Source organism: Camellia sinensis, chromosome 1 (assembly GCF_055761805.1).
Source record: "Camellia sinensis isolate YWXY chromosome 1, ASM5576180v1, whole genome shotgun sequence".
Lineage (NCBI taxonomy): Eukaryota > Viridiplantae > Streptophyta > Magnoliopsida > Ericales > Theaceae > Camellia > Camellia sinensis.
In genome coordinates, this window is record NC_138961.1 from 92,006,401 (window position 1) to 92,030,850 (window position 24,450).

General features: G+C 35.7%; 1 protein-coding gene and 1 long non-coding RNA gene across 11 annotated transcripts; both read left to right on the top strand.

The window, feature by feature from the left end:
- The first annotated feature begins 444 nt into the window (after nt 1–444).
- LOC114265006 (agamous-like MADS-box protein MADS3) lies at nt 445–21,915 on the top strand. Its single transcript, XM_082903054.1, has 7 exons — nt 445–450; nt 545–603; nt 724–823; nt 10,891–10,932; nt 21,506–21,547; nt 21,637–21,770; nt 21,912–21,915. Exons 1-7 carry the CDS (start codon nt 445–447, stop codon nt 21,913–21,915), a joined length of 387 nt encoding a protein of 128 aa, XP_082759180.1.
- LOC114287718 (uncharacterized) lies at nt 11,201–20,731 on the top strand. Of its 10 annotated transcripts, none has more exons than XR_014336756.1 (7): nt 11,201–11,407; nt 11,606–11,804; nt 17,658–17,767; nt 18,256–18,360; nt 18,501–18,622; nt 18,918–19,028; nt 19,218–20,659. It is a non-coding gene; the product is annotated as an uncharacterized LOC114287718 (long non-coding RNA). The 10 variants fall into 10 exon arrangements; XR_014336758.1 differs by having other exon boundaries at nt 18,272–18,360; XR_014336760.1 differs by lacking the exon at nt 17,658–17,767 and having other exon boundaries at nt 18,272–18,360.
- Nucleotides 21,916–24,450: the final 2,535 nt, after the last annotated feature.

A 24,450-nucleotide genomic window follows, 5' to 3' on the forward strand; every position in this document is an offset into this window, starting at 1 on the left:
ATTAATTAAATCATAGAATTCTTTTATAATTTCTTCTAATTTATATTATGTTCGTATGTATGGTGGATAAAATTTTATTTGTGCTTTGACTCTTTGGGGAATAAAATTCTAATTTTATTCTGGCTCCGACTTTGTTTAACATTTATTGTTTTGTGAGTATATTTAGAGTAGTGCTATTCTAGTCTAAAAGTTAGACTCACTTTTCAAATCTAATGATATAGTAGTCTATTAGAATATCTAAGGCAACTATCTAATTATCAGTATTACTACACATCATTGTGTTTAGAAGGTGGGTTTAAAAAATAAATTTATATATCATTTTTTGTATGAATAATGTTATCAATATGGAAAATCAATATAGCCAAACTAGTGCTCATGTCCTTAAATTTATACATTGAAACTATAGACAAATTAAATGAATTTGGTTTCTTGGTTATCTATATGATGCAGGTCATCAAACAAAGACTAATTTTTTTTTTTTTTTTTTTTTTTTTACATGTTCAACTAGTCATTATACTTCTACTCTTTTTGTTGGTGAGCGCAGTTGTTCCGTGAGCTCACAAAGTTAAAGGCCGACTATGAATCCCTGCAACACTCACAGAGGTTATTTCAGTTCTTCATTTGTATGTTGTAAACTTATAAGGTTATTTTAAACAAGAGCATGAAGATTACTAATGCAAAACAACATACTGTACTACTAATATTTGGTGCTTTTTGTGTAAGGCACTTGCTTGGTGAAGATCTTGCGCCACTTGATATGAAGGAGTTGCTAAATCTTGAGGAACAGCTTGATGGAGCCCTCTCAAAAGCAAGGCAGAAGAAGGTACATATTCGGATGATGGTTCAAGTATGGGCATCACTTGTACATGCACACATACATATGCACAGTAATCAAGAACTAAATGAATGTTAATAGTTTAGGAATTTTGAAGCCAAACCAAACCAAACCAAACCAAATCATGTAAGTTTTGTAGCTACTCGATTATAGTTCATAATACGGTTCCATACCTATTCCATATTACATTGGTAATACCTATACTTTGGTTTTTGTAATATCAATTGGATCAATTTTGATCTTAAACCATGATTTTGTATCAATTTAATCCAATTGATTATTTTTGCTAACTTCTTCTTCTTCTTTTTTTAATTAAAAAAAAAAAGGATAAGTGAGCAACATGTGTCATGTTTTGTTTGGATAAATAATCAAAAAAGAAAATAAAAGATGATAAGTTCACTCGTATCTAATATTGACACTAATTACTGACGAAACAAACTTGTGAGGAAAATATGGAGGTTGGAAGATGGAGGTTGGACGATAGAGGAGAAGGCTGGAAGCCGGTGATTAGAAGAAGACAAGGTCGACAAGGTGTAATCCCAGGCATTTACACGCTATTCGTGGATGATATCCTAAGTTCGATGAGTTCAAAAGGTCTGTATAAGTTGTTCACAAACTTAGGGGTTGTAAAAGATGTTTTCATCCCAAATAAGAGAAGGAAGGCAACACAGACTAGATTTGGTTTTGTACGATAGGACTGTCCTATTGCAACAGAGGTTGCAGTATAGAAAACTAATGGCCTCTGGTGTGAAGACAAGAACCTAAAGGTCAAAAGGGCAGATTTTGGCAACGAACAGATGATGAAGGAGTAGATCCCAACTAAGAGGGTACCATTGAAGCAGAGACAAGCTATACCACGGAAGGGCAACTCAAAAGGGGGGTATAGAGGGGTTCGTATGCTGAGGTGGTGAAAGATATGAAGGTGAGAGAAAGTAGTTGTGATCTCAAAATTAATGTAGAGGAATATGGCAACGAGTGGTTATATTAAAGTGTAGTAGGCAAGATGCGAGTGGGGTGCAACATTGAAGATTTAAGGTTAGAGTTACAAAATAGAGGTATGAAGGAGTTAACAGTATGAGAAGGTGGGGGGAGAATGGTGTACATTACTTTCAACTCGGAAGATGATCTGAAGACTAAAGTGCATGAGATGAGAGAATGGATCTATGATTGGTGTGAAATGTTTACCAGTTGAGAAAAGGTGTTGAGAATGGACAATGAGAGGCTAGTATGGCTCAATTGCTACGGGGTACCCCCTACTCCGTGGAATAGCAAGAATTATCAAAGAGTAGGGAAGCTGTGGGAGGAACGAGTAGTGTTGGATGATAACATCACAAACATGGATTCTCTCAGTTGTGGAAGAATCCGAATATACACAACTCAGCTGGAGAGAATTGATCATATAGTGTTATTGGAATGCAGGGGTAATCTCTATCCCATCCGAGTTGTCGAGGACAGTAACCATGGTATGGGAGCTCAAAAGGCACAGTGTATCTCCCAGGAGAAGTTCAGTGAGAAGAATTCAGTGGGTTATAACAATGGAGATGATCAAAGTGTTGCACATTGCTATGGGAACAAGGAAGATAATGATGTAGTGGCATGCACAAAGGCTAGGGTGGACACTTGTGATGACATGGCAATAAAGGAGAGGTGTGACATGGAAAAGAGCTCAAGGGCAGAGGGTCATGCTTGTAACTCTTCATCATTATCAAGGGTAAATGAGACTGCTACAGCTATAGCAGCCCACAATGTAGGGGGGGACAGTGTTAACTGATAACTCAGGTCTCAAGGAGGGCATGAGGAAGTCGGTTAGCCAAAGTGAGGTTGAGTGGGAAAGATGAAGAGATGGAGGGATGGTAGGCTTTGGTGGATTTATAAGAAGCCTTAGTAACAATGATCTTAGAAGGCCCAATATTACTTTGGAGGTGGCACTGAACAAGGACCAATTTGTTGATACAGGTATTGGGCCTATTATACCAAGTGATCCAGGCAAGGATATAGGAATAGGCCCATATCTTGTGGGGGGGAACTAATAATCAACCTAGTAAACCAAGTCTTGGGCTGCAAAATGTGGTTGGAAAGCAGCCCATTGCTTTGCCCAATATATCGCATAATCAAGAGGCACATGTGAAACAGAAGATTGTGTTAGGATCTCAAAGAAGGCGTGATCAAGACTTTCCCATAGATCTGCAGAGAAGCAAGAAGTCAACATTTCGAAGGAAAAAAGTGAAAAGAGGGGCACTGTTTAGAGGTGGATTCCAAAGAGGAGCACTATTTCGTGGAGCGGTTGCTGCAGTCTCAGCTTCACTTTCGTTAAGCAATAGTTTCGTCAGACAAAGCAAAGTCCTCAAGGAAGCTCAGGACACGATTCAGCTGGGTAAGGCACTGGGTTTGAATTTTGAGGAATATGAATCCGAAATTTCCAAGAAAATCATTTGTACGGAAGAGGATGATGTGGAAAGGATGGAGGCGATGGAAAGGGGAGGCGGTGATTAGCCTACCATTACAAGGGGGAACTTAGGAGTAATTTATGTGTCTGATGAAGGTTTTATCGTGGAATATGAGAGGGCTTGGCAGGGTGGAGAAAAGAGGACTGGTTAAGGAATTCCCAAAAGGAAAAAGAGTAGATATGGTTCTGTTCCAAGAAACTAAGAAAGTAGAAGTGGATGAGAGTTTTGTGAGGTTGGTGTGGCCTAATGATTTACTAGAGTTCATGGCTGTAGATGCGGAAGGTAGTGCGGGCGATTTGTTATGCATATGGAACCCTGTTGTGTTTGCTCTAAAGGAATGTTGCAGTTTCAGGAGATTTGTTCTACTGGCAGGTTTGGTTCATTGTAGTCTCGATTGTGTTATTGGGAATATTTACGCTCCAAATGAGGATGTAGAGAGAAGGCCTGTCTAGGGGACATTGTCTAGATTGAAAGAAGTTTTTCCTAAACCTTGGTGCCTGGGTGGAGATTTCAATGAAATAACATCAGTAGTAGAAAGAAAAAGCTGCCTAAGGAAGGATAGGGGGATGGTTGAGTTTAGTAATTTCATTAATAGCATAGAGCTCTTAGATATCCCTATGTTAGGTAGGCAGTACACATGGAGTAATTCTTAGAATTGGAGTAAACTTGATAGATTCTTGGTGAATCCAAAATGGCTGGTGTGGTTCAAATTAAAGGTTTGGGGTTTACCTCGACTTCTATTAGACCACTGCCGCCTCCCACTGATAGAGGATGAGAGGGATTGGGGTCCAAAACCCTTTAGGTTCATAAATGCATGGGCTCTTCATTCTTCATTCCTTAAGGAAATTAAAAGGGTCTAGGATGATACATAGGTGGAAGGATGGGCTGGGTACATCATTATGACTAAATTGAGAGCGTTGAAAGTGGCGCTGAAGAAATGGAACATAGAGGTGTTTGGGAACGTGGATTCTAAACTTAAGGCAGCTGAAGAAGAAATGCATTCCCTAGACCTCCTTGCTGAATCTAGAAACCTCATTGAGGAGGAAGGTGTAAGAAGACAAGAGGTAAGAGGCCTAGTGGGGAAATTCAGGAAGAGAAAGGAGTGGCTATGGCTACAAAAATCAAGGATGGATTGGACTTTAAAAGGAGATAAAAACAACAAGTTTTTTCATGTAATGGAAACTATGAGGCAAAATAGGAACATGATAAATTCTATATAGTTTGGAGGGGTTGCATTAGAGGAGCCAACTGAAATTATACAAGCAGTATATGACCATTTTAAGTCCCATTTTGATGAGATGTGGAGTTCAAGACCTGGAATGGGAGGGTTGTGTAAGAGGATGGATCCAACTTTGGCAAAGAACATACTGGAAAAAGAGTTCACTGAGGTAGAAGTTTGGTCAGCAATAAAGGGCTGTGATTGAAATAAAGCGCCTGGTCCGGATGGATTCAACATGCATTGTTTTCAAAAAGGGTGGAAAGTCATGAAAAAGGAAATAATGCATTTTATGAAGGAGTTCCATAGTAATAGCAGATTGGGGTATGGAGTCAATTGTTCTTTTGTAACTTTGGTTCCTAAGAAGGACAACCCGGCTGATATTGGGGATTTTAGGCCTATTAGCTTAATTAATTCTGTTTATAAAATCTTGTCCAAGGTGCTAGCGAATAGGCTTAAACAAGTTTTACCTGCAGTGGTTGATCATGTACAATCTGCATTTTTGGGAGGGAGAAGCATTATGAATGGGGTACTTATTGCTAATGAGGTTGTAGATTGGTGGAAAAAATTGAAGAAGAAGGGTCTAATCCTTAAGTTGGATTTTGAAAAAGCTTATGATTCTGTAAATTAGGATTTTCTACTTCAAATGCTTGAGAAGTTTGGGTTTGGATCAAGGTGGATTGGGTGGATGAAGGAGTGTCTCGCTTCAGCAAGAGTATCAGTGCTAGTGAATGGATCTCCATCTGCTGAGTTTTGCCATAAAAGAGGGCTTAGGCAAGGTGATCCACTCTCACCTTTTTTATTTAATGTGGTAGCTGAAGGTTTAAACATCCTACTAATAAGAGCTAAGAAGGTGTGACTGTTAAAAGGTATGGAAGTGGGTCTTAGGAAGATAAATGTTTCTCATCTACAGTTTGTGGATAATACTATTCTACTATGTAAAGCGGAGTGGTCTAAAGTGAGTACCATTAAAAGAATATTGAGATGCTTTGAAGTGATATCTGGGTTAAGGATAAATTTTCACAAGAGTGTAGTGTGTGGAGTGGGTGTGGATGAGGAGAGGGTGCAGCAGTTTGCCTTTACGCTTAATTGTTTGAGAAAAAAACTACCACTCAAATATCTAGGGCTACCACTTGGAGCAAATCCTAGCAGGAAGAAAACTTGGAAACCAATCATTGATAAGTTTAAAAAGAAATTATCAGGCTGGAAAATAAGATTACTGTCATTTGCGGGTAGAGTGGTACTCATAAAATCTATTTTGGCTGCCTTACTAGTGTATTACATGATAATTTTCAAAATGTCGAAATGTGTTGCTAAGGAGCTTAATAGGTTGCAAGCAGCTTTTCTATGGGGGAATACAGCTACTCGAAGGAAAGTTCATTTGGTAAAATGGAATGAGGTCACAATGGACAAGAATAAAGGGGTATTGAGGATCAGAGACTTAAGACTTGCAAACCAATGTATGCTACTCAAATGGTGGTGGAGGTTTGCAATCGAAGAGGGTGCATTATGGAAAGCAGTGGTGTGTAGTAAATATGAATATTCAGGAGGAAAGTGGTGGCCCTCAGTAACAGATTTAAGTCTTGTTTCAAAAATTTGGAGGGACATTGTCGATATAGCTCAGTTTAGTCCAAACTTGTTTAGTTTCTTTATGGAGAATGTGGAAATCACAATTGGTGATGGGAGGAGGATTAGGTTTTGGGATGATAATTGGTTTTCGGACTCTAGTCTTAGGACTCAATTTCCTAGACTGTATCAATTATGCACAAAGAAGGGAAGCTCATTGAGTGAAATCCTGGTAAGGAGAGATTTGTCAAATAGGTGGTGTTTTAGTTTCAGAAGAACTCTTTATGCTTGGGAAGAAAATGAGGTTCTAAGGCTTAATGCTGTGCTAGGTACTGGGCCAAGATTACAGTTGGAGCAAGGGGATTCTATGAGATGGAAGGCAGGGAATGTAGGTGCACACAAGGTAAGTGTTGCCTATAAATGGTGTGAATTGTTGAATGGCCAAGCATCCAGTTCAACTGGCCTCATTTGGAATAATTTTTCTCCTCCTAAAACCAAGTTTATCACCTGGCTAGCATGGAAAGGCAGATTAAAGACAACTAAGTTTTTGAGTAGAATTGGGGTGTTAAGAGGTAAGGTTGATTTGTACTGTGTGTATTGTAAAGAGGAAGTGGATGCTCTGAACCATATTTTATTGTTCTATCTGTTTATATGGCAAGTTTTGTCATGTATGATTCAGTGGTGGGGGCTGTAATGGGTAGTACCAGGGTCAATTGAGGGTCTGCTACAATTGTGGCTGAGTTTGAAGGTTAAAAAGAAGGAAAAACAAATCTAGAGAGCTATCCCTTCAGCTGTGATATGGTCAATCTGGTGATGCAGGAATGAATGCATTTTTTTTGGTTTACAACCATGTCTGGGGGAATTATGCGAACTACTTAAAATAAGGTTAGCTCTTTGGTTGAAGTCATATGATCCTGGATGCCTTTATTCTATTAATGATATTGTCTCCAACATTTAACAAGTGAGAAGAAGCTGCTAAAAGTTTGGTAGGCTGTAGTGGGGTTATGGTGATCAGATTTGTTGTTTGGGGAAGGTTGAACTGAGAAGGTGTATTTCAAAGGGTTAGTGGATGCAACAGTAGAGGGATTCTTATTGATGTTAACGTTGTTGCTGATATACTACTTTTGCTGCTGTTAATGCTAAAAGGAGGCAGAGTAGATCATGAGCTCTGTTTTGTTGATAGATTGGGGCTGCTGCTGGGTATTCTGGAGTTGCTGCTGGTTTTTTGTTGAAAGATTGGTGTTGCTGTGGTTTTTTGAGTGCTAGTAGCTAAAGAATTGATTGATGTTGAAAGCTATCTAACTTGATTAAAGGGTGGCTATTTGGCTGGTTCTATCAACAGGGTTGCAGTGTTGGTTTTTTGAGTGTTGGTTTTTATGATGCTGAGTTGCTGTTCTGTTAATGCTGTTGATGTTGCTTGCTAGGTGAATCCACAGTTGCATAGGGTGATTTTGTCATTGGCTGCTGGGGCTGTCATTGTAGTTTTCTGGTTTTTTTGTTTTGTTTTGTTTTGTTTTGTTTTGTTTTGCTCTATTGGTTGGTTGCTCACTAACTTGGAGCTTGGAGTGTGTGCTAGTAGATGATTTGGTATGCATCTTGGTGCCAAGCTGGTTAGGATCTTGATGTATTTGTGTGATAACTTTTTGCACCCTCCTCTTTATTGATGTTTTGTTTCATACTTTGTATGTTCTCCATCAATAAAGTTCTTTTTTTGCTGATAAAAAAAAAAAAATAGTGAAACTACTTAATAAAAAGAAGAAAGAAAGTATTTTATGTTACATTACTAAAATAACTTTTTATAAATGTCAATTTTTATTTATTTATTATTTATTTTCTATATAAAAAGACAGTTTTGGTATTATAAAGAATAATGATTAATTAGTTTATTTTCTTTCCAAATTTCTCTATTTTTGGAGAGATTTAAAACGAGGATTATAAGAGAAATTGGGAGACACATTTCTTCTTGAGCCAACACTTGGATACATTTAACCAGGTGTTTTTATTCAGTGTATACGACCATTGCTAGGCTTATTTCATCACAACAAATTCATTCCACGTGGACATCTAGAGAATGTGAAAGGACTTTTGCATTAAACACATTTTTGTAAAGATAATAAATTGTTGTACTTCCACCCAAGAATGCAAATACTAAAAATTTCAATAATGTTCAAGCTTTCAAGGTTGAGTAATATAATCATATTCCTTGGTGTGAGACCAATAGGGGCCCTTGATGGGATGACTAAGGTAATCTTGGTATCAGGTCTAGACTTTTCTTCTCCAACCTCCTCCTTTTTTTCTTTTCTTTTTTTTCTTTTTTTTTTCTATACCCCAAGTAGGCCTAATTATTGTTACAACCATTTGGTTATGGTGCATAGTGGTGGGTTCACATGGGGTGATGGCAGCAATGGTGCATGGTGGTTGATGGGCAAAGATTAGTGCTAGAGTTTGAAGGTTGGGATCTTATTATAACTTCTCGACATTGCTCATGTTTCATAGGTTTCTAATGCTCTGATTCGTTTTGGTTTTCAATGAGAACTCGTTTTGCACTTTCTCCTCTGCAAAAGTTATACTAATTAATACCATTTCCTCTTGCTCAAAACCATAAAATAAGTTCAATTTTCTCTCTTTCTTTGTCTAGGAAGACATTATCATTATGATGTGTTCTAATACCAAGCATAAACCCCATGTTTATTTGATTGGACTGGATTACATGTGACTACTAGTCTTAGAAGTAATAGCCTTCGGGCTATCCATATTTTTGGATGGTGAATATATATCCTATCCCACATTGAAATGTTCCTAGATTAGAAGGGGAGATCAATAGAATCGTATCCTATCCCATGTTTGTTTAGAATCACTGAACATATACCACATGATATATAAGGACCATAATTTGAAGATATTTTGATCTTTCAACTCTTTATCTGGACCCTTTAATTCCCTATTTTATATCCCACCCTCCTATTCTATTGGACTCGATAATCTCTCATAGAAGAATATATAATATGGAAGGACTTAATTTAAAAATCCACTTTTATATTCAAACATGAGATTTAAAATGAACAAGGATACATAATCCAATCCAATGGCCTAATGCCAAACAAACACAAAAAAAATGTTTTCAAAGGTTTAGAGATACTAGGCAACATACAAGCATAATTTTGACCTTGAAAGAAAACGTTAAGGCCTGAATTATATTTGGTTAATTATGTAGAAATAAATGAGGTGTCGCTAATCCTACATAACTTTAATATGAGTGCCAATTTAGTTGGGATGTAGGGTTGGTCATGATGTTCTTATCCAAGGTTCTAAATATCGGCCGGTACGTACCGGAAAATGGGATGGCCGAGTCGGATACTCACCGGCATACCGACAAGAATGAATTTCACGGCCGTAGCGTCCGAGTCCCGGTACGTAACGGCCTGAAACCGATACATTGGGCGATACGGTCCGATACAGCTTGGTTGTCGCCGGTACGGATGAAATAAAGCGCAGAGAGCTGCTCGTCGTGGCTCCGATGCTGTTTCTGGTTTTGGATTGCTGGTCTTCGCTAAAGTGGGAGTGCAATTGTGCAACTATAAGGTTCACGACGAGGCCGTGATGTTCTTCGGCGGCATCCAGCGTGTTTCAGAATCCTTTCTGGGTCGTGCGCCATTGAAGCTTTGAGGCTACAGCAGCAAGCAACCTTTATATTCATATTTTATATAAATGTCTAGTGATACTTTTGGGCCAAAATATTTTACTCAAGATAGTTGGTGGGTTGTTTTGGGCAATCTTGGCCCATATGTTTTTTAACCAACTCGTGGGTCTAGTTGGTAATACCACTGGGTTGGTGTACTGGGTATACTGTCTAGTTGGTATACTGTTGTGGGCCAAATTTGCAAAAATGATAAAATTGAGTTTTGGGCCAAATTTGCAACTTTGGTATACTATCTAGTTGGTATACTATTGTGGATTTATTTTAAATCGTAGATAATTGTAAGTTATAATTGAGACTAAAATAAATATGTATCATTTAGTTAAAAATGAGTTAAAAGTGCCCTTATATATCAAAATTTTGATTAAAATGTGACAAATTAAGGTTAAAAGAGTAAAAAAAATGTACAAAATTGAGTTTCAGAAGGATTGTTAATGATTTTTAAAATTTCACGGCCGCGACACCCGATTCCCGATACGTACCGGCCGATACTACCGATACCGATACTCCGCGATCGATACCGTTACGTTACCCGATACCGCGATTTAGAACTATGTTCTTATCTTATTTTCTTTCATTGATGTATTAATTTGTATGCATGTTTGTATCTTGCTTGAATTCATCACTAAAATTATTTTTTCTCAATTAATAAAAAAAATTATTTACTTTTTTCAAATATATAAATAGTTAAAATAATGTTTGATACTTTCATATTTTAAAATCCAAATAGAAATATGCCAAATAACTTCAATTTTTTCTAGTTAATTTGCTAAGCATTTGTCCGAAGTGTTTCTATTGACTAAGACCATGTATACAATAACTGACTCCTATGGATTAGTGTGTATGTGCATGAGATGATGTTTAAGACATCCAGAGAATATAAATCATGTCTTATTCAATTATTATTTATATTGTTTGTTCTTTCATGTTATGAAACCATTCACATCGTGTTCTTTAGTCTTACTGTTGTCTTGAACTATTGTTAATAATAGGTTTGTCTTTCGCTGTCTAATTTTAATCAAATTTCATTACTCACTCAAAATGTCAGTAAACACAATTATTAATCATTCAAAATGGTGAAGCATCAACAATTTAAGTCAATGGTAATGTTTTTTTCTTTTGCATGCAGACACAAATGATGTCAGAACGAATGGAAGCATTACGCGAAAAGGTAAGAACATCATGAAATGAAACCAAAGCAACATTGCATAAGATTCACTACTAGAAAACGTGGATATAACCACATTTTTTTTGGTGGCGTTTTTTATAAATGTCGCTAAATCTGTTAAACAATCTTTTAAATTCCTGGTGACGGTGGGATAACCACGTACGGAACGGAACATGTGTAAAACGACACAGTTTTGTGTGTTAAAATAAGAGTTTTTTTTCCCCTCTTTTTATAAAGGCATCTGTACCTAGGAAATCCAAATCTATCTGGAGATATTTCGATTTCGGTTGACTGAGCAGAGACGCGACTTGAGAGAGAGAGAGAGAGAGAGAGATTGAGGTCTGATTCTTTGATTTCCATCGATTTCCATCGATTTTTGATGATTTTGATCTGGAAAATCTTGTTCTCCCTCTTGACTTGAGCATATATCTTCGAGATTGTTCGAATCCCTTTGATCTAAATCGATCTAGGGCTCAAGGTAAGGGTTTTCTGATCTAGATTTGCTAAGTTCACTCAAGATTTATAAAATCTCAGGGCTAAAACAATTATTTGGAGTATATTTAAGTTGATGTATGGAAATTCATATGCTTTTTTTCCCCTGATCTAGCTTATTTCTAGAATTTTTGCCTTTGTTTTGTGTTCTTTCTCTTCATTTGTGGTCTCTTGCTCTTTCTAGTCCATGCAATGGGATACATGGAAAGCTCTTGTCATTCATGGCGATATACTTTGTCTGGGGTTTCGAGTGCGGTGTCAGTGTCTCCGGACAAGCAACGGCTAATATAATCGAGATGGGTCATAAGTAGAAGTTAAAGATCTAGAGACCTAGATCTTATCCTCAAATCTGCTATCTCTCCGATCAGAACTACAAATATCAGGTCCAAATTCTATTTGTGTCACACCCTAAACCCGCCCCTAGAAGTTTGGGCATGACCACTTCAGAAACGAACACTTAACCTGTTATATATAACATATGGGGCCTGAGTGGAAGCGTAAATTTTATATAATAACATGCAAGAAAATAGCTACATCCATTGAGCGACCACTATTATGCCAGGATCACAAACAGACATATAATAATATTTACATACACATATACAACCCCGCCCTTATTTGGGCGTATAAAAAAAAACGAACATGAAAGTATATACAACAACCTTAGAGGGACACCCATAAGCAAGTCAACATCTTAACAACTTGACAAAATAAATGGCTTATACAGTGCCTGGACATACGAAGGTTGACAAAAGAAAGTGGGTGTCTTGGCTAGGACTGACCACCTGATTGGTGACCTACAGAAACAGACATAATAGAGAGTGAGCCGGGCTCAGTGAATAGTAATACATAAATAAAATGATGCTTAACTTGAAACATAATACATATCAATGTAATAGTCTGATTCTGTGCTAAGTACATAACGGCCTTAGGCCCAATCTTGCAACATAAACTTGATGGCTATAAGCCCTTGAAATGTGGTGGCACGAGGCCCTTGAAACATTGGCATAAAGCCATTGAAACTTGTTTGACCTTGTAGTATATTCAAACTTGTAACATATACTTGAAACATGCCTGAAACATACTTGAACATCATTCATTAATTCAAACGGAACATATTATAACTAGAGCGTTTCTTGTTGTATCATGTCATTATCATACGCTTAACAATAAGAGACTAATTCACATTCTCATGAGAGTCACATAATAATGCTAAACTTTGCACTTATATCGTAGATTCTGAATAACTTCTAATTCATAAGCAACATAGCAAAATAACTTCAAATTCATATGGATACACAGAGCTACTCTTATATTTACTCAGAATCTATTCTTCAAGAATGAACATAAATTCTTTTGGGTAAATGACTTAATTCACGTGCTCTATTAATCAATAGTATACACCGTTGTTCAATCGTTCTTATATGTTAACATAGTTGCCTTGCCTTGTAATTAATAGAGTCCTAATGGTAACCGTTACATCATTCCTACGAGTTGACATAATTAACATAAAGTTAACAGGACAGAGTAAGCACATTTTCATTAGATTACAGATGACTTTATCGGTTTCACAATTCCACAGTTCGGCCATTGGCCTGAGGGGTTCACACATTCACGATAGCCTTTAGGTTTCATAGATTCACAACTTAACACATCGGCCTTCGGCCCTTGGGATTCACAAGTTCACAAGTTTGGCCCTTGGCCTCATAGCTTCATAATTTCATAAATGACCCGTGGCCACATAGGTTCATAGTTCACAAATGGCCCCTGGCCACATAAATTCACAAGTCGGCCCTCGGCCTCATAAATTCACAAGTCGGCCCCCGGCCTCATAAATTCCCATATACATAAATTAGCTTTTGGGTTTCATAGGTTCACAATTCGGCTCTTGGCTTCATAGTTTTCAAAATTCACAGTTCGGAAATTCATACTTCACAAATGGTCCTCGGCCACATCGTTTCATATTTCACAAGTTGGTGATCCATACTTCACAAATTCGAGATGCATATTTCACAATCCTTTTTGATGTTTCCATAATTTCACAACGTTCCTCATATAGCATACACCTTTGATGTTTCCATAATTTCACAATATTTACGTAGCATACATAACATACATGTCAACATAATTCTTATGACAAAGATCATAACGTCAATAACAATAATCATTAATGGTTAAAGATACATCGAAGTACTACTACTCACAGTGTTCAGATGCTTGGTCTGCCCCTGCAGCTGACCCTACACAATACATAATAAACATAAAAATCGGGTCACATATACTATAGTCCGTTCTTAACTCGTTTAATTCTCTTTATACCAAATTACACATCTATTCGCAATTAACATCATTAACTCAATACACTTCTCCATACAAATCTCAACACAATCCAACATAATTCACGCTATTTAGCATGATTTAACTTACTACCACTAAATATAATTCAACATCTTTCAAGGTGAAGTCTTAAATTCCTATTTCATCATTTCATCCCAAGGCTCTTATCACCCATAACATTAATAATCTTGTTCCCCAATTTTCATCTTACATAATAGCATGATTCAGAATATTCATAGCAAAATTCATTCGCAAATTTTAAACATAACTTTCAAGTATAACCAAATTCCAATTAAACTTGTACATATGTAATTCAACCTACCAATTTCATTATTCTACTTTCAATTTGGGCCAAATCATTGGTTATCATCATTAATCAACCTAGGGTTTTAAAGAAAATTGGGGATTTTCCTCCTTTCTTAGTTAAATCATCAAATCAACAATTACTATAGATCAATATGCTAAAAACATTCAACATCCTTGGAAAATTGGAGTAGAAGCCCCATTTGTGAATCAACAACAAGCCATTAATGTTTCTTACCCATAATCAACTCAAAATTCCAAAATGTCAACAAAATCCCAAAGTGTCAACAAAATCACTTTGAATCATAAACATTCAAGGCTAAGAGAACCCCCTACCTCAAGATTGGAAGCAAAGAAGCTAGATCAAAAGCGTCCTCTCGAAAATCCCACAATCTAATCGGTTGGAAAAGTTGATCTTCACTTCTTCTTCATCCTTGATGCACAATCCATGGTGGCTTGTTGGTAAAAAATGAATGAAATCAAAGGTTTGAGGGTTAGGGTTTCGGACTTAGGCAAGAAGGAAGGGAGAGGGAAGAAGAAAATATAAGAAATGATCCAAAATCCCGTTTTTAAAGCTGCTGTCCCGAAAATCCCGCTCGAGCGTCCCTATTCCGGTTCGAGCGGACCTGCTTTCAGCACAAATTCCAAAACTTCAAACAGATGTAACTCTCCCATCGGAACTCCGTTTTAGGTCGTTCTTGTGTCCAAATTGAAGCCCCAGAAATAAGCTTTCCAATGGTTCTAACCTCACATCCAAATTCAAAGTGTGGAAAAAGGAAAGGACAAAAGAGTGACGGCTGGTCGCGGACAAATCATTCTAATTCAAGCTTTTGGTCCAATCTTACTTTACCATCATATTACCACCTCAACCAATACTCCAAAATAAAATAGAAAGTTCCAAAACACTAATAAAAGTGTCCAAAAACGAACCCCTGTGCCTAAAAAATACAACTCAACTTGGAGACCCGCTCGAGCGCCCAACCTTGCGCTCAAGCGTGAAGACCAACAAAGACGTCCGCTCGAGCGTCAACTCCCCCGCTCGAGTGGAAAATCACAACTCCCAGAATTTCAGTCCGCCTGCAAAATTACTGAAAACCCCAAAAGTCCGCTCGAGCGCCAACTCCCCCGCTCGAGCGAAAGGAAAAATTTCAGATCGTTACAGTAAAGGTCGTCAATTCCAATAGATATAATTGATTTAAACCACATTAACCCCATATTAAATAAGGATGACGTCCTCTACGCATTTTGGGGTCATTACAATTTGTTACTCTCTTCTAGTTTTGATTGGATTTATGTTTACGCCACAAGTCTATTTTGAGCAGTACAAAACAATTGAACAAACACTTCGGTACAGGAAGCATATTTTGATATAGGACTAGTTATATACTGCAGAGAGGAGTGCCTTTATGGTTAATCTTATTTGAACTATATATTGTCTTTAAATAAGCTCATATCAATAAGTTGTAAGGATAATATCATAATATATATACAGCTGGCCATGGGAAATGAGAGAATCATTCCTTTCATTAGCATTACTTTTGTTATGATATTTCTTTCTTTCAATTGCTGATTAGTTTTAGAATTATTCATCTTTTTTTGGGTAATGAGTTACTAATATGTTTGGATTTTAATATATGCTTCAATTTTTTTGTCTGGTTGTAATCCACGCAATAACTTGAACTAGAAGATTTACCCGTAATTATTGAACTTAACTTAGTTGATGAAATTTGAAATTACGGTGCCCCACCCGTCATATGGGATGGCAATTGTTTCGTACTTCTCTTTCTTGATTTGTACTGAAGTGTTTGTTCAATGATGAAACTTTGAGATACCATTCCTTCATAATGAGGTATGTAATAATGTAACTTCTGTTTTGACAATTTTGTTCTTGTTATTGTTCAGGAGATTATTTTATGGCAGCTTTAACACTCGTAACTTCTATGAGTTGTTGCAATACTCTCTTACATGATTTGCAACATATGCCACACATTTCCTTTTGGAATCATTAGATTATATATATAATTTGGGGAACATATTTCTTTAATTGATTTGGGGGAGTGATTTTTTATTTTTTGCTGCTTATCGAAGAAGAAAGTGGGGTGTTACAACTTTGGTGTATCTGTGTTCTTTAAGATTTGACCTACTTACAGGGATATGGAGAACCTTGATGTATACCACTCTATTGTTTCTTCAACTAAAATTGATTTTACGATGGATGTCTCTGTCATGGAGATCCGATGTATTATGCTTCTTTTTTTCATATAAGTTAATAAAAAGATCTTCATTTTTCAGTGTTGTGGATTTGGCTCAACTAAATGATTCTCCAAACTGTGCTGAATATACTGTGAATGCATTTTTGTTATCAATGAGGAGAAAACAAGGTTCTCAAGTCAAAAACAACTTTTCAGCCATTCCAATTTTGTGTTACCTTCCAAAATTTAACAGAGTTTAAATGAATGAAATATGAAATTCTATGTAATAGAATTGTTTGTTTTATTATGATTAAGTACTCGATCTAAGTTCCTTGATGGTATTCAAAGGATTCTACAAGACCGCCACATTCTGTGTTTGTTCATGCTATTCAGATATAAATGTATTCTTAATATGAGTCCCATCAATAATGAAACCAAACACATGTGCCTTAAGCTTTTCCTCGTGATTTGAGTTACATGTATGAGTTTTGCACATCTGAAAATGTTTTTGTCATAGGGAAAAGTAGATTTAGTAAACTTCTACAGTCCAGAAAATGAGCTGTATGTTTACTTCATATTTATTTTTGTGATTGTGATGGTATGCTTTGAAGTGGAATTATTCTCATTGAGCTTGAGAAATATTTGTAAAGTTAATTGAAACAGGACCTTTGAAATTTGTTCGAATAGCATTTGGAGGTGAATTTTCCATTTATATTTTAACATAATTGAATGGAGTCTATTTCATTGCTTGTACATCTTAATTTAGAACTTCTACAATGATTGTTTTCTTTAACTATCCTAGGTGGATAAGCATAAGATGGCAAAATTTTACAGACATTATCTCGAATCGATGTTAGTTGGGCAATCACAAATGTAGTTGAACTTGACATCTATCAGTAGAAGTCCTCTCCACCTCTATTTTTTCTTCGTTAGTAAAAATTGATGCTTTTGATTAGTGATTGTATTTGATGCCCAATCATTTATGTAGTGGAGCATGACACAAACCTAACTGTGCATAACTACAACATAAGAGTAGATCATGCATGGTTTTCTAGTTATTATAATGACAAGCATCATTATGATTGTGTGGCTGTGTGTAATTCATATCGTTGTGTGGCTGTATGTAATTCATATCGTTGTAGTAACATAAGTCATTATTTTTGCGGGACACTTGTTGTTTTCTTTTTCATCCACTGCGGCGATATAATGTGAGTTGTTATTTTGGTGGGACACTAAGTGTATCTTTTGATTTATTCCAATAATATGTCACTTTAATTTTGGTGGAAATTATTATTTATTTAATCCACATCTTTCTTTCATGATAATTTTTCACTTTACATCTCATCTAATGGATCCTTTGTGCAATATAATTGATGGACTACATTTGCTAATGACATTTTATAGATAGATTCTGTGGACCTTCACATACTAAATCCAAAGTACCACTGGCCATTTGAGTATCTTTTGTTCTAGGATATTTTGAAGTGAGAAAACAGCTGCATCTGGAGTATAAGGTAATCAGTTGATTCCTTTTTCCAGTTTTTTGTTTTTGTTTTTGTGTTTTTTTTATCTTCCTTAGGTATGTATAATCACTAGATGATTTGCTATAATCACTAGTCGGTTTTGTTTGGTCCTGCAGGCTGATTTTGTGTGACTAGCTACCCAACATGGGTCTGACTGGTGTTTGTGTTGGATCCAGCAGGTTGATTGACCTGGCTACCTTACTAATGTGGATCGTCACTGCAGTATTTTCGAACTCCTAGTGATATGTGAAATACCTTATAGCATATTGTTGTTGGAATTGAGTAAATTGAATCATATTACAAAGATGATAGACAAGATGAACATTGACAAACTCTCTGTATGTAAAGATTTTGACCCAATTATTGCTGAAAATCTTATAATTACTTGTACCCTTGTGTATGCTATGAAGCTGCTTTATTCCTATTCTTTTCTCCATAATCCCCACCTTATAGTGTCTCTCGCCTTTCAATCTGTGGAGGATTTTCGCAATGCAGCAATCAGCTGAATGCAAGCTGACATGACATCTCTGTTTGGAACTATAACTTACCAGTCAAATCAATGTTCGAGTATCTTCTTGGGCAAGGTTATTTTTGTTTCTTTCCTTTACATTAGGTGTGGATTTCATCCTAACGATTAACTTGGTTTTGGAATAAAGTGGCCCCTTTTTGATAAGTAAAACTTTACTTTGATAGTTGATCTGATCCTTCTTAACATTATGTGCAGCCTTTTTCCGCAAAGTTTCAAGGAGGAAGTACATAGAGCCAACTCAAAGATTATAGGTTATGTTTCTTCCTTCAGTGCACACAAATAGTCACAGAAGCCGGATTCTGTGTTTCCCTCCTAAGGTATGCATTGAGCTTTCATTCAGCCTCTGATGCCATTTTTCGAAGCTCAAATAGTGTAGAATGAAAAGCAAGTGAGCTAGAGGTCTGTACTGTCAATTTTTTAGTTTCTTACTAACTCTGGTTGCAAATTATCTTCTCAAAGTTGAGGTAATGTGAAAAAGAGACTGATAGATGTTAGTGACGAATGGTAGTGGATGTAATAGAAATGGTAGATGATCATTACAAGAGACAAACTAGACCATCATTTGATTAATAGTTGAATTTTTTTTGGAATTTTTTTTTTTTGGATTAATAGGCTTGTTCCTCCGTCTCCTTGAGTTCCAAAGACAGCTCAATGCAACAAAAGTTGGGTGAGCAGTTGATTAACATCTAAAGAACAACGTTGGAAACACATACAATATTAGAGGTATAAAAAATTAACCAAACTACTTAAGTTCAATTTGTGTTCATCTTGTTCGAGATAGGTTTGAACATGTTCTAAAACTCGTTAATTTTCTTGTTTGGGTAAGCTAGCTTCATTTGGTACCGTTAATTCTGTTGAATTGCATGCATTTAAATTCATGAATCTAATGAAACATTAGTGAATTTTTATCAGAAATGTTGGAAAAGGCAATGGAAACTCCTCCAACTATTTCACCAATATGGTGTTCCCCATTACTTGAGGTATGTCTATGTATGAACAAACACAAACCTCTGCATATAATTTCTCTCTGGTGCCAAGAAGAAAAATTGATTAGTTGAGCTTCTGGCAAGTTATAAACTGATAATCTAAACATTGTACCTAAAAGTATGCGCAGGATTTTTTTTTCCACTAAATTCTTCTATTTTCTTATCCTAATACACTTCTAATTATTGGATTATACATCGAGATTCATGTCTCAAGATTTTCATGTGATCCAATGATTCAGGATGTAATAGGACAAAGACAGGAATTTGAATATAGAGAATCCTTGGTATGTTGAATTTACATGAAGTTTTGACCCGATATCATGTTAATCAACTTGAGCTGATTTGAGTTGTTTGCTTCAATGGGGTCCATTGATTGGTTGTTATGATGACCTATCTGTAATACATATTGTTTAATGGTTATTAGATTTGTGATTTTATGATTGTGATTTATTTATTTTTGGTTACAATTGTTCTGTATACAGTTTGAAATTACTGCTAATCTTCTACTCGTTGCTATTGGGTTTTAGCTTTTTCTTGTTAGCTTCTAAAAATCTTATTAGTCGAACAACCTGGATTAGATGTTTAATTCTTCCACGTCATGGAAGACTTGGTTGCTAGGAGAAATAAATCATGTTTCTTAATTGTGTACTTTGATCATAATACTATGTTCTGTTGCCATTTCCATTTTAAGTATTCATTGTTATGTAACACTTTGCTTGGTTGCAGAAAATTAGACGACATTCTGACAGCAATTTCATTCCAATGAAAATCATGAAATTGAATTTTCCAAATGCTAGAGATTTACATACATGTTCCTCCATGTTTTAATAAATTGTTGCACCAATAACTGTCAATTGATGTTGCAAACTTTGTCTATCTTGTCTTCCTCTCCATATCTTTTTGTCTTTTGGGTTAATTTTTATTTCTTTGTTTAGTTTTTAACAGGAAAAATGCCATTGATAGTTTTATTGTAAGCAGGGGGAACTAAAGCTTGTTGGAAGCCTTCAACCTACTTCCCAGTGCTATAAAGAGCACATGATTGGTTTTGCAATTGTGTTGTACTCCCCCCCCCCCCTTTTCTTTTTTTTTTTTATGCCAGACAGATTCATAGATAGCTTGATTTTTTTTGTGCCGATCTTTTTTTTGCTGAGCTGTAAAGAGTTCATGATTGATCTGTTTATTTTTTTTCTTCTTTTTTGGTGCCGATTTGTTTTGTAATAATTTTCAACTTACTACTGAGCATTAGTTTAACTTTATTTCATCTTGGAATTGAAATATTTTTTCATATTAACAAGCATGGATTGATCCAATATTATGTTTACCTAAATTAAGTCAATATATTGAATATTTTTTGTCTTTATTGCAAGTATTTTTTTAGTTAAATCACAGAATTAGCATAATTTCAAAAAAAATAAAAATAAAGAATGAAAAATGAAAAATGGAGCTATGACGGCATTTTTAAGCGTCATTATAGAATAATATTAACGGTTATATTTTTAAAATAAAAATATTTATCACGACGTTTTTAAAACGTCGCTAAAAATTGCGTGACGTATTGTATAGTTGTGTAGCATATTTAGCGGCGTTTTTTAAAACGCCGTCTAAACTAAATATAGCGACACTTTTAAAGCGTCATAAAGCTATAGCGACGGCCGCATCTTCGACGTTTGGAATTAAACGCCACAAAAACAATTAGTGGCGTTTTTGATAGATATAAAAACCTAATTTCCAGCAGTGATTGCTTCCAAGAATTGCTGTAGTACATACATGGTGGTTTGTTTACCTGTTTGTTATCCTTCATCATTACCATGGCATAGCATAAGTGGTACAATTCAATTCACAGTAGTTGTTGACACAAAACTCAATTTTTTTGGTATTTTACTTTGTTCTTAAAAATTGCCTTAAGAATCAAACCATTAACTTTTAGTATAAAAAATAGTATTTTAATACTTTTAATTTCATCTTATTGAAAAACTTTGATAATTCCATCATATGACGTAAGAGAATTCAAGCTATACTAATTAAAAGAGCACATTATTCTTAATTTTGCAAATAAAAAAGTATACCGCTATCACGAGTCTTACCATTTAATCATGAAAAGTACACTTTTGGATATCGATTAGGGCTAAACTCACAAGAAAATAGTGTGATTGTTTGTGAACTTTTATTACTGTATAACTAGCTATGCCTTTTGGTTTACATTGGTATAATTAGGAGCATGATCTTGAAGAGAGAAATAAGCAGCTCAAAACAAAGGTAGTTGCTGAAAATTGCGATTCTCTCTCAAGACCTAAATAGTTGATGATTTAGAGATTCGCTTTATTATCTGACATTTGAAATTTCAGCTTGAGGAAGTTGAAGAACATATTCGTGAAATTCAAAGTCTACGGTGTGTCAATGCCACAGTAGGTAGCAATGGAATTCAGGTGCAGCCTTCACAATCAAATCCTGTTGAAATTGAAACTACCTTACAAATTGGGTATATATACTTCTTTTGTCCTTTCAAATAGTTCATCTTTATAATATGTGGTTTAAATTGAAGTTGCAACAATGATGCATGAATCTAAGTGATTTATCATGAGAAACACCCTCATGATTCCCAATTTGTGATAATTTTCAGATGATCAAGTGATGTATACATTGTGTATAGAATGAACGTAGCAACAAGAGCAATCACAACAATGAAGAAGGTTAACTTTTTCTTTGAAATAATAATATTATCCAACTAAGAAATGAATAGCTCTAAAACTTATAACTTTATTTATACTGAACTAATATATGAAGCTTTAAGAACAATAGAGAAGTAAGCCAGTTGTATCAATAGTAGAGAAGAGAGTTCGTTGTAACAAGTATCATGTTAGTAGTTAATTAGTTATAATTAACCAAAGTCTAGTCAAGTTGTTATAGTAGAGTTCGTTGTTTAGTTAATTAAGGAAATATAATTATCTTTCTTTATGATATCATAGCCACTTTGAAGCTCCAACAAATAGAGACCTTTCAAGAAGGTCCTTCAATGGTTGCATCATCTTTTTCTTCACAATTAACCAAAGTCTAGTCAAGTTGTTATAGTAGAGTTAGCTAATCAATTTCTTTTTATCTCTATTGATTTGTCTTCTTTTTCTCAATCTCATAATCTTCATCCTATGGCTACTAGGTCCAAAATTGATCATTCCAGACCTTTTCACCCTATTTGTCTTGTTGCTTCTCTTGAAACTAAAGATCCATCTTGTTTTCAAGAAGAAGTTCAATCTTCAGCTTGGTTACTAGTATATTAGATGAATTTAAGGCTCTTCAAAGCCAAGAAAGTTGGTCCTTAGTTCTTTTGCCTTTTCATGAGTTGCAAATGAATATTTTGTCTAAAGAAGAACTCTAATGGCACCATTGTAAGACATAAGCCAGGCTAGTTACTAAGGGCTATCTTCAATCTAAGGGCATTGATTATCATGGCACATTTAGTCCTGTGGATAAATAACCTACATTTTGTGGTCCTTTGTGCCTTGCTTTTCATTGTAATTGGCCCATCAAACAACTTGACATCTCTAATGCATTCCTTCAAAGTGTTTTGGATGAAGAAGTTTGCATGTTTAAGCCACTAGGATTACTGATATTGCTCAACAACGTCTGGTTTGCGAAACTTCATATGTGTAACGCCCTCAAAATAATAACATTAAACCCATCAAATAAGACATTCATTGACAAATGAAATAACCACATTCTTCTATTCATCAGAGTTTCATTACAAAAGTATTACATGTTAACAACAAAAGCAAGAATGCCCTACAGGCTTACAGCTTTCCAAGTTAACACTTGGTTACAACAAAAGAGTGCTAACTCATCTACACATTAAGCCCTCGGCTTGAATATACATGTAATACATCAAAAAGGAACTAAAACCACAACAATCTGCTCGCCTCTAGCCTCCCAAGCTATGACCTTGGAGGTGGCATGCTACCTGTACCTGAAAATGATATTCCCATATAGGGTGAGCCACAGCCCAGTAGAAATACACTAAACCAACCATGAACAATGACTAAAAGATTAGCAATTGATAGATGGCCAACACTGATACATCCACATAAATCACGTTTTATGTCATCCGACTTATAAGTCCAAGTTACTTTTCATTTTTCCTTTTTCAACAGATATGTATAAAAACTATATCCCACATTCACAGATAAGCATATAAGCTATATCCACATTTTCAACAGATATGTATAACAACAGTATCCCACATTCACAGATAAGCATATAAGCTGTATCCACACTTCACAATGATAAGCATATGAGCTCTATCTTCACTTCTCTAGACAAGCATATGAGCTGTATCTACGGAGTTCATCCCCTATCTTCTCCCAATACTATCCGGTTTAGAGGGACATCCCCCATCTTCCCCTAAACCGCGGAGTACATCCCCCATCTCCTCCTCTACAATAACGTATACAAACACATTGGTTCTATATACAATCACTCAATACATACAGTTAATGTATTCTATCAACCGTCAAATTCCATGACACATTCCATTGATTAGTTTCCGTTTGCCTAATCATCATGCATTGTCTACAACAATCACGACTATCCTCCACCGATAGCCCAAAGCAGTTATTTCTAAACAGAAAATAAATGCACAAATGGATATTCAATCAACATTTCAATTCGGTGTGTGACAAACAATTCAACTACACCCTTTAACCCCATGCACTCCCAATCTCAACAATTCCATTTCATTTCCTCATTTCTCACAATTAATTATCCCAATTAATCAATCAATGTAATTAGGTCATTTTCCATAATTAACATTACAACCCTTAGGTCCCATTTTCATCAATGATTCAACATTTATTCCATTTCTCTATACCAAACATGCATCTAGGTTTATTATAAATAAAACCCCAACTTTTGTAAAATAACACAAAAGCCCCAAACTTTCACAAAATTACCAAGCCAACCCCAACTTCTCAAAATACCAAAATTTAAAGACAAAATCCATAGAGAGGAGTAGGATATCCCTACCTCAAATTCGGAGCCCCAAGGGAGAAGATGACAAAACCCAACGTGCTCCAAATCCCGAAATTTTCAGATTAAAATGTAGCCCTCGACGATCAACAACTTTTTTGTAAAGGCCAAAGATGAGCAAATCACTCATACTAGATCAAAAC